The sequence below is a fragment of the Mya arenaria genome, chromosome 2 (genome assembly GCF_026914265.1).
Source record: "Mya arenaria isolate MELC-2E11 chromosome 2, ASM2691426v1".
Taxonomy (NCBI): domain Eukaryota; kingdom Metazoa; phylum Mollusca; class Bivalvia; order Myida; family Myidae; genus Mya; species Mya arenaria.
This window is the reverse complement of record NC_069123.1, coordinates 52,258,982-52,270,853: the sequence shown is the minus strand read 5'-3', so window position 1 is coordinate 52,270,853 and position 11,872 is coordinate 52,258,982. Positions and strand designations below refer to the sequence as shown.

Here is an 11,872-nt window from a genome sequence, read left to right as displayed (position 1 = left end):
CACTGTCGGTTCGTTTAGCCAGTCGTTAAACTATATTTTCCTTCTCCGAAAACTGTTCACCATTCCGTCAATGAGCCCTCCTCGAAGAAACGCAGATGGTCGGGTACTGCCCTAAACAACATAATAATGATGCTGTGAGGTATTTGTACAACAGCGTCATATGGGGGGGGGGGGGAGCATTGAAACGCGGCCGAATTCCGGGTAGTCACATTCATAACTTGTTTCGTCACCAAAAGTATTTTTTAATGTAGTTAAGCACCACATTAACCCAAAGATTGAAGTAAAATGTAAGAATGACAACACTGCGAAACTGATGCCGGGTGTGGCTTGATACTTTTAGAGAGAATATTTGGTTGGTAATAAGGCGGGACACTTATTATAAGTCAGCAATATCTAGCTTCCATATTACAGTCACTTTGTACACATCGAACGAGGTTTGGAAATCGCTTAGTGAAACGGGTATTTGGTGTGACTAACAAAATTTGGTCGAGTTTCGCGAACAATTTCAAGGATATATGGCTCCGAATAACAGGGTATAAAATTCAATTAATCATATCAGACAAACGTTGGCAGTGGAAATACTACCGGAATGTATATTTGAACATAATTTCATGCAAAGGTTTTGGGCTATGTAACCTATAACATAATACGTGCTCTTAAATGAACCTGTTTTAGCCCGGGAGATGGTGTAGCGGCGCACTGATCTGGCTTGTTGAAGACGTCAGCGTCACGGATCCCTCGTGTAAAGTCGGGCACGTCATATGTAGCGATGTCCACGTTCTGATTGCTGTCAAACACGTATACACTGGAGATCGTTCCTCGTACAGGCACACACTCGCTAGCGGAACCAGTCTCTTTTACAGTATTATAATATACATGTACATGAAACTTAAGGGCTTTCCACGAACCAAAGTGGATGGGGAAAGCCAATATATAAACCGTTTTGAACATTATTTCATCTCGTTTTGAGATAGAAATGTACAATCTTTTGCAAGGAAATGTAAAACTTGTATCCTTTTCACTGTGTGTGGTGTTGGTCAAATTTTACAGTGGTATATTCTATTTAAAAATAATGAAACTGTTTGCATTCAGACACGGGCCAGTCCTTCGACATTAAAGTGCGTCACAATTTTATAATTATCCGTTATTGCACAATAGCCATTTCGAAAATTCTATTGAAAACTACTATTATTATTATTTGAGACTTTTCAAAGAGGTTGAATTTGATTGGTCGGTTGAAGCAAAACAAATCCACACTGTAAATGTACATGTATGGGTACGTTGCGTGATAATGAGCCCGTCTTTCCAGTAGTAAGCTCCACGTGATGCGTGAAGTAATACGCCAAACAGATGACGGCGGCAGTCGGTGGTTATTTTATGTGTGAAATCTATTGGCTGGTCAAAGATCTTGCAGTTGATTTAAAATTCATTTGGTTGTTTTGGGCAAAAAGGCAAATAGCATTCGATTGTTTAGTGTAATTTCATACGAGTCTAGGACTTAACATTGACATGAACGGTGAGTGTGATTTTATGCGGGTCTAGGACTTAACGTTGACATGAACGGTGAGTGTGATCTTATGCGGGTCTAGGACTTAACGTTGACATGAACGGTAAGTGTGATCTTATGCGGGTCTAGGACTTAACGTTGACATGAACGGTGAGTGTGATCTCATGCGGGTCCAGGACTTAACGTTGACATGAACGGTGAGTGTGATCTCATGCAGGTCTAGGACTTAACGTTGACATGAACGGTGAGTGTGATCTCATGCGGGTCTAGGACTTAACGTTGACATGAACGGTGAGTGTGATCTCACGCGGGTCTAGGACTTAACGTTGACATGAACGGTGAGTGTGATCTCACGCGGGTCTAGGACTTAACGTTGACATGAACGGTGAGTGTGATCTCACGCGGGTCTAGGACTTAACGTTGACATGAACGGTGAGTGTGATCTCACGCGGGTCTAGGACTTAACGTTGACATGAACGGTGAGTGTGATCTCACGCGGGTCTAGGACTTAACGTTGACATGAACGGTGAGTGTGATCTCACGCGGGTCTAGGACTTAACGTTGACATGAACGGTGAGTGTGATCTCACGCGGGTCTAGGACTTAACGTTGACATGAACGGTGAGTGTGATCTCACGCGGGTCTAGGACTTAACGTTGACATGAACGGTGAGTGTGATCTCACGCGGGTCTAGGACTTAACGTTGACATGAACGGTGAGTGTGATCTCACGCGGGTCTAGGACTTAACGTTGACATGAACGGTGAGTGTGATCTCACGCGGGTCTAGGACTTAACGTTGACATGAACGGTGAGTGTGATCTCACGCGGGTCTAGGACTTAACGTTGACATGAACGGTGAGTGTGATCTCACGCGGGTCCAGGACTTAACGTTGACATGAACGGTGAGTGTGATCTCACGCGGGTCCAGGACTTAACGTTGACATGAACGGTGAGTGTGATCTCACGCGGGTCCAGGACTTAACGTTGACATGAACGGTGAGTGTGATCTCACGCGGGTCCAGGACTTAACGTTGACATGAACGGTGAGTGTGATCTCACGCGGGTCCAGGACTTAACGTTGACATGAACGGTGAGTGTGATCTCACGCGGGTCCAGGACTTAACGTTGACATGAACGGTGAGTGTGATCTCACGCGGGTCCAGGACTTAACGTTGACATGAACGGTGAGTGTGATCTCACGCGGGTCCAGGACTTAACGTTGACATGAACGGTGAGTGTGATCTCACGCGGGTCCAGGACTTAACGTTGACATGAACGGTGAGTGTGATCTCACGCGGGTCCAGGACTTAACGTTGACATGAACGGTGAGTGTGATCTCACGCGGGTCCAGGACTTAACGTTGACATGAACGGTGAGTGTGATCTCACGCGGGTCTAGGACTTAACGTTGACATGAACGGTGAGTGTGATCTCACGCGGGTCCAGGACTTAACGTTGACATGAACGGTGAGTGTGATCTCACGCGGGTCCAGGACTTAACGTTGACATGAACGGTGAGTGTGATCTCACGCGGGTCCAGGACTTAACGTTGACATGAACGGTGAGTGTGATCTCACGCGGGTCCAGGACTTAACGTTGACATGAACGGTGAGTGTGATCTCACGCGGGTCCAGGACTTAACGTTGACATGAACGGTGAGTGTGTTCTCACGCGGGTCCAGGACTTAACGTTGACATGAACGGTGAGTGTGTTCTCACGCGGGTCCAGGACTTAACGTTGACATGAACGGTGAGTGTGATCTCACGCGGGTCCAGGACTTAACGTTGACATGAACGGTGAGTGTGATCTCACGCGGGTCCAGGACTTAACGTTGACATGAACGGTGAGTGTGATCTCACGCGGGTCTAGGACTTAACGTTGACATGAACGGTGAGTGTGATCTCATGCGGGTCTACGACTAAACGTTAACATGAACGGTGAGTGTGATCTCATGCGGGTCTACGACTTAACGTTTACATGAACGGTGAGTGTGATCTCATGCGGGTCTACGACTTAACATTGACATGAACGGTGAGTGTGATTTCATGCGGGTCTAGGACTTAACATTGACATAAACGGTGAGTGTGGGATCATGCGAGTCTAGGACTTAACGTTGACATGAACCGTGAGTGTGATCTCATGCGGGTCTAGGACTTAACATTGACATGAACGGTGAGTGTGGGATCATGCGAGTCTAGGACTTAACGTTGACATGAACCGTGAGTGTGATCTCATGCGGGTCTAGGACTTAACATTGACGATTTCATGCGGGTCTAGGACTTAACATTGACATGAACCGTGAGTGTGATCTTATGCGGGTCTAGGACTTAACATTGACATGAACGGTGATTGTGATCTCATGCGGGTCTAGGACTTAACGTTGACATGAACGGTGAGTGTGATTTCATGCGAGTCTAGGACTTAACATTGACATGAACGGTGAGTGTGATCTCATGCGAGTCTAGGACTTAACATTGACATGAACGGCGAGTATGATCTCATGCGGGTCTAGGACTTAACGTTGACATGAACGGTGATTGTGATCTCATGCGAGTCTAGGACTTAATGTTGACATGAATGGTGAGTGTGATCTCATGCGGGTCTAGGACGTAACGTTGACATGAACGGTGAGTGTGATTTCATGCGGGTCTAGGACTTAACGTTGACATGAACGGTGAGTGTGATTTCATGCGGGTCTAGGTCCTAACATTGACATGAACGGTGAGTGTGATTTCATGCGGGTCTAGGACTTAACGTTGACATGAACGGTGAGTGTGATTTCATGCGGGTCTAGGTCCTAACATTGACATGAACGGTGAGTGTGATCTCATGCGGGTCTAGGACTTAACATTGACATGAACGGTGAGTGTGATCTCATGCGGGTCTAGGACTTAACATTGACATGAACGGTGAGTGTGATCTCATGCGGGTCTAGGACTTAACATTTACATGAACCGTGAGTGTGATCTCATGCGGGTCTAGAACTTAACGAACGGTGATTGTGATCTCATGCGGGTCTAGGACTCAACATTGACATGAACCGTCTAGGACTTAACGTTGACATGAACGGTGAGTGTGATTTCATGCGGGTCTAGTGGGATTTCATGCGAGTCTAGGACTTAACATTGACATGAACGGTGAGTGTGATTTCATGCGAGTCTAGGACTTAACATTGACATGAACGGTGAGTGTGATTTCATGCGGGTCTAGGATTTAACGTTGACATGAACGGTGAGTGTGATTTCATGCGAGTCTAGGACTTAACATTGAATGAACGGTGAGTGTGATTTCATGCGAGTCTAGGACTTAACATTGACATGAACGGTGAATGTGATCTCATGCGAGTCTAGGACATAACATTGACATGAACGGTGAGTGTGATTTCATGCGATTCTAGGACTTAACATTGACATGAACGGTGAGTGTGATTTCATGCGGGTCTAGGACTTAACGTTGACATGAACGGTGAGTGTGATTTCATGCGAGTCTATGACTTAACGTTGACATGAACGGTGGGTGTGATCTTATGCGGGTCTAGGACTTAACATTGACATGAACGGTGAGTGTGATTTCATGCGGGTCTAGGACTTAACGTTGACATGAACGTTGAGTGTGATTTCATGCGGGTCTAGGACTTAACATTGACATGAACGGTGAGTGTGATTTCATGCGAGTCTAGGACTTAACGTTGACATAAACGATGAGTGTGATTTCATGCGAGTCAAGGACTTAACATTGACATTAGCGGTGATTGTGATCTCATGCGAGTCTAGGACTTAACATTGACATGAACGGCGATTGTGATTTCATGCGGGTCTAGGACTTAACATTGACATGAACGGTGATTGTGATCTCATGCGAGTCTAGGACTTAACATTGACATGAACGGTGAGTGTGGGATCATGCGAGTCTAGGACTTAACGTTGAAATTAACGGTGATTGTGATCTCATGCGATTCTAGGACTTAACGTTGACATGAACGGTGAGTGTGATTTCATGCGATTCTAGGACTTAACGTTGACATGAACGGTGAGTGTGATCTCATGCGAGTCTAGGACTTAACATTGACATGAACGGTGATTGTGATTTCATGCGGGTCTAGGACTTAACGTTGACATGAACCGTGAGTGTGGGATCATGCGAGTCTAGGACTTAACATTGACATGAACGGTGAGTGTAGGACTTAACATTGACATGAACCGTGAGTGTGATCTTATCCGGGTCTAGGACTTAACATTGACATGAACTGTGATTGTGATCTCATGCGGGTCTAGGACTTAACGTTGACATGAACGGTGATTTTGATCTCATGCGGGTCTAGGACTTAACGTTGACATGAACGGTGAGTGTGATTTCATACGAGTCTAGGACTTAACATTGACATGAACCGTGAGTGTGATCTCATGCGAGTCTAGGACTTAACATTGACATGAACGGTGAGTGTGATTTCATGCGGGTCTAGGACTTAACGTTGACATGAACGGTGAGTGTGATCTCATGCGGGTCTAGGTCCTAACATTGACATGAACGGTGAGTGTGATCTCATGCGGGTCTAGGACTTAACATTGACATGAACGGTGAGTGTGATCTCATGCGGGTCTAGGACTTAACATTGACATGAACGGTGAGTGTGATCTCATGCGGGTCTAGGACTTAACATTAACATGAACGGTGAGTGTGATATCATGCGGGTCTAGGACTTAACATTAACATGAACCGTGAGTGTGATCTCATGCGGGTCTAGGACTTAACATTAACATGAACCGTGATTGTGATCTCATGCGAGTCTAGGACTCAACATTGACATGAACCGTCTAGGACTTAACGTTGACATGAACGGCGAGTGTGATTTCATGCGGGTCTAGTGTGATTTCATGCGAGTCTAGGACTTAACATTGACATGAACGGTGAGTGTGATTTCATGCGGGTCTAGGACTTAACGTTGACATGAACGGTGATTGTGATCTCATGCGGGTCTAGGACTTAACGTTGACATGAACGGTGATTGTGATCTCATGCGGGTCTAGGACTTAACATTGACATGAACCGTGAGTGTGATTTCATGTGGGTCTAGGACTTAACGTTGACATGAACCGTGAGTCTGATCTCATGCGAGTCTAGGACTTAACATTGACATGAACGGTGATTGTGATTTCATGCGAGTCTAGGACTGAACATTGACATGAACGGTGATTGTAATTTCATGAGAGTCTAAGACTTAACATTGACATGAATGGTGAGTGTGATCTCATGCTTGTCTAGGACTTAACATTGACATGAACGGTGAGTGTGATTTCATGCGCCTCTACGACTTAACATTGATATGAACGGGGAATGAGATCCCATGCGGGTCTAGGACTTAACATTGATATAAACAGGGAGTGTGATCCTATGCGGGTCCAGGACATACCGTACATAATGACGGTGAGTATGATCTCATACAGGCGGGGGCTACCTTTGATATTGGTAATCTCATCCTAGTGAGAGGCTACCGTTGATATGGACGGTCGGGGATGGGAGGAGGGGGGGGGCATACCTTTGGTATGGTATGGACACGGAGTGATATCTTATGCTGGTTAAAGACCTACCGTTAATATGGACGGTGATCGTGATTTCATACGGGTCGAGGTAGATCCTGTCCCGGAACAAGAACGTGGCAACGGTTAGACTACTATCCCCCAGGGAACCTCGTGCTATCAGCGTTGCATTACCTACGAAACATTGACGGTTTTAATATAATTAATTATATCGTCTGCAACGCAATAGTAAAATTAATTCTTTCATTGGATACGGTTGTTTAACAATGGTTTTCAATCTCTTTTAATTATATTGAACGTGTTACTGACCTGGGATGCACTCTTGGTAGAGCGGCAGGCCCACCTCCAGTGTGTCACATGACTCGTCCGCATACACCCGCCATTGAACATTCTGGTTAACATACAGAACAGATTGTTCAATGTATCGGCATATCACCATATGGTATACAACAGAGATAAAGGTATTGTGCATTATAAGAAAAACAAATTGTTAACGTTTAAGGGTAACATGAACGGTATCTAACTCACAGATTCATAGTCCAAAATGTCTGCGAAGATCTGCGGGATGGGAATAGGCCAGCTTGTTGTCACTGATAGTGTGTCTTCATGGAAAAACGTGAGCTGACGTACACCATCGAACGCCACAATTACGGTTCCGTTAGCGTAGCCGTATTGTCCAGTGTTGACGGCGCCTGTAGCAACGACCATAAAGGCCTCGTATTGCATGGGGAAGCAGCAGATGGGCTCCAAACCACTCGCAGGGCGTGACTCGCCCGGTGTAGCCTGGAGTCCGACCAACAGCGTCAACATAGCAAAATTGAAGAAAAACATCGCCGCGTCCATTGTGGTCATCGGAACAGTGTGGTGAAATAATATTCGCAAAGTAAGTTATGTCTTTTTTTTGTATGTTATCGTAGCCGGCAAATGCAATGGTGGTGAAACTAGTATAACGAAAACTGGGAATGGCAAATGCTTTATTCGCTAAAGGTTATGTGGCCTCGATTATCAATGCCTCAATGATCACTGTGTGGGAACGGACACCGGATATAGCTCAAAAAGTGATCACTCGATAAGCGTTTGGTTTTGACACATGGACAGTTTTCTATCATTTTTTGTATTTTATGGTGATATATTTAACAAAATCGAAGAGTTTTGAATAACTTGATCCTGTGCAATATACGTCTATGATGGAAATGTGTCTCCTCTTTTGTATAATAGCCCAATTCTCGCCGAAAGTTGCATGATTGCTCACAAATGTTCATTTATGTGGTACGATTTCAAACATAAATCAACAAATTGAAAGTAAGAATAAAAACTGAATCGAGCGATTTCATTGTAATTACATAATCTAGTAATGTGTAAAATATCAATATGATATATAGGGGATAGCTATTAAGTGGACTGAGGATAGTAACGATGTATTTAGAAAAACGAGACTGTGATAATGATTACGGCTATTTATCTATACGCGAGCTCGAGGGAAATTGTTCGATGTTGTCAATATCAAGTGATGAGAGCAAAAACATCTTGTTGTTCTTTGTATCTGTATACACTTAAAACTGTTTCATTCATACATATTAGTCAACCATGATGTGTTTTTTCACAAGCATCAATATCTAAATATTTGAAATACGCCGGTAATCTGATTTATTGAGAAACACAAAACATATGGCCGTAGAATTTTTGTGGTGTTTGCTATTCATATATATAATATTGCTTTGTAAATCAAGTAGGTACGTTTTTGCAAACAGAAAGTCACCAGTAGGGATATTGTGATCACAATTGGAACACGTAAAGCTTTGTTCTAAGCTTGGGTCGATGTTGGTATTACTTAGAACAAAATAATGGTCTCTGCTCGTTCACTTCAGTGAGAAAGAATGTATTGTGACGAATCCCTGATATTTACGCAGCTTGCATTTATACGTTCATTTAGGAGAGCACGGATCAACTCATTGTTAACTAAAGTTTGCTCAATAATTTCTTATCAAAATGTACTCTCACTTTTTGCAGATTATTTGAAAGTTCGAAATAGACATATACATGTATAGTGTATATTAACAGTGTTACTATAAATGTTTGTCCCATTTTACATGTTATCACCAGGACACTCATTTCTCAACTTTGAAGCTATCCCCAGTACATAATACGGCTATCCCCAGTACAGTACTGTGAACATTTCTAAGGGCATATCTTTAACAGTTTAAAAGTTACATTGCCATTTCTTACAATAAAAATAGTTGAGCTTATTCTTGTGAAATCCTTCGATTCAGATTTTTTATTTATTCGATATATTTCCTAAAAATAACAATACTTGTCGAAATTCAGTAAGTTTTGAGGTGATCATCTCAGATTTGAAGAAACCTTTTACGAGGTCTGCTAAATCGTAAGCACTTTAAAGCATACCATTGGCCAAATTTAGCATTCAGCTATTAGTTCAAACACTTGCTTCATTTGTGGATACGGTAGATATGCGTTAACACAGCAAGATCTTACCTCTGGTAAATTAAAACAACTTCATAATTGTCTGTTTACTTATCACCTTTTGAACTATATCCGGTGTCCCTTCCCACACAGTGATGATATTGGCTGATAATGATAGCTCGTTAATGAATCAAATGTCTTTACCTATTTATCCAAATAATTGAAATCATCAAATCATCATTGGACACCATTACTCATTAAATCATGATTCGGCCGTGGTGTTAAAAACAATCCTTTTTGTTCCTCAAACTTCAAAGCTAGTTTCCTGTTCAGGCGTATGGCTTCTCTTAAGGGATCGCTCAACAGATTAACGTTTTATCTTTCAGCTCATAAAGGCATGTTTCGAATTTAATCAGTAAGGTTTTTAAGAAGCTCGCGAATGCACACACGTCAGCTTAGAGGCATTCGCGGGAAATTTCTTGCTTTACACTAAGAAGGTTAGTTTTATTTAAGGGCTTCTAAATGATAGGCCGCCTCCGAGCTGCTCCCAATCGTTAAGAAAACCAAACAAAAACACTAACATAGAAATCAGAGAGAGGTACTTTGAAACACATGTATTATTTCTGAAAGGTGTGGTTTAACACATGTATTGCCAGTTCAGGCTATTCTATGCCTATTCTCATGATTTTTACAACGTCCACAAACTTCAACGGTAATCCGACAATTTATTGTTTCTTGGCTTTTAGTTATTCGTCACTGATCGGCAATTTCCAATCGTCTTTGACTTTAAGTCATAGTTAGTCTGAAAAGAGCAGAAATGTTATCAATGAACGTAAATAAAAGTTGAAAACGTTTGAAATAATAACTAAAAATAAACACCACCGTATTAAAAAAAAATAGATAGGAAAACAAATATTTACGTTTTATTTACCTGTTCTTTTCATGCAACACCGTTGAGTTGTTGCACTGGCTCGGTTTGTTGAAGACGTCTGGGTTTCTTATGCCCGGGGTAAAGTCGAGCACGTCATAGACGGCGATGTCTACGTTCTTGTTGCTGTCAAATACGTAAGCGCTGGAAACGGTACCGCGGACCGGAATGCATTCGCCAGGCGTGGAGTCTAGATAAACAGACGGTGGAGGTGGTAATATGCCCAATAAGTGTTGACATGGACTAAAGCCGAGAAAAAAAGAAGTTAACAGTAGACATCAGTGCACAAATGCATCATTTTTTACCCGACATGCGCACGGTAACTGTGATCTCATCTGGATCCAGGTAAATTCTTTGCCGGAAAAGGTATGTTGCGACTTCCTGTTCGGAATTCCCTATGCGGCCTCGTGACAGAAGGGTCGCGTTCCCTACAATGGTCGTTATGGTCAACGTTATTAGTTATGCCATCGAGTATAGAAATTATTTTCAATGAGGTCAAGACATCAGCGATGTTATATACACTGAACTCTCCTCTCATATTTCGTTATGACGTACCGGGTATGCATTCCTTAAACAACGGCAAGCCAACGTCGAGCGTATCACAGGAGCCGTCACTATACACGCGCCACTGGACATTCTGTAAACATTCAGGCGTTTGTTGTTACATCGTTCTTAGATTTGGAAAGGAACTACATGTACTGTTGTCATGCTATCAATACCCTTTGCGTTTTTGAAAATATATCCAAGGCGCCCAGTTAAAGGCGACCTGTCTATAAAGTGTTGTATGACTGTCGTGACTGATATATTTATCCATCGCAGCCTTCGTCATGATTTATCTGACGGGACGTTGAAGATGTTTGAGCAATCAATATGACAATGCAAGTCTCGAAAAGGTTGTAATTGTTATTTTTGTGGTTGTTACTGCTGCTGCTGCTGCTGCTGCTGCTGCTGCTGCTGCTGCTGCTGCTGTGTATTTAAACTGGTCTCACAGGCTTTTAAAGAATGGTAGTTTTGTAGGATGTTTTTTTTAAAAAGAAAACGTTTCAAAAACTTGGACTTGTGTATCTTTATGTCGGCTAAAATGCGTTTATATCCGTATATTTAATGAAACCTATCATTAACAAAAGTGATAAGATTAATGTCATCCAATATATTTATTTTTCCATAAAGATTAATTTCGTTAGGCTTGCCACAGAATACTTACATTTTTATAGTCGATGATATTTAAATAATCCTCTGGTATAGGTATCGGGTACAGCGAAAGGAAATTGTCGGTCTTGGCGTGAATGTACGTCAACTGACGTGTGCCGTCAAACGCTATCGCCACCGTGCCGTTGCTGTACCCAAATCCGTAATTCGTGCCAACGTCAACTGCACCACTCGACAGGAACAGGAACGCCTCATACTGCTTGGGAAGGCAGCATATTGGCGGCGGCTCGGTCGGAGCGCATTCCAGTTGAATTATTCGGGTGAGAATCAT

General features: G+C 42.9%; 1 protein-coding gene across 1 annotated transcript; it reads right to left on the bottom strand.

Moving 5' to 3' along the window:
* Positions 1 to 10,206: 10,206 nt before the first annotated feature.
* On the bottom strand, positions 10,207 to 11,872 carry LOC128215658 (uncharacterized). Its single transcript, XM_052922331.1, has 5 exons — positions 11,597 to 11,872; positions 10,948 to 11,029; positions 10,698 to 10,820; positions 10,396 to 10,582; positions 10,207 to 10,266 (listed from the first exon to the last, which is right to left on the bottom strand). Exons 1-5 carry the CDS (start codon positions 11,870 to 11,872, stop codon positions 10,251 to 10,253), a joined length of 684 nt encoding a protein of 227 aa, XP_052778291.1. The 3' UTR covers positions 10,207 to 10,250.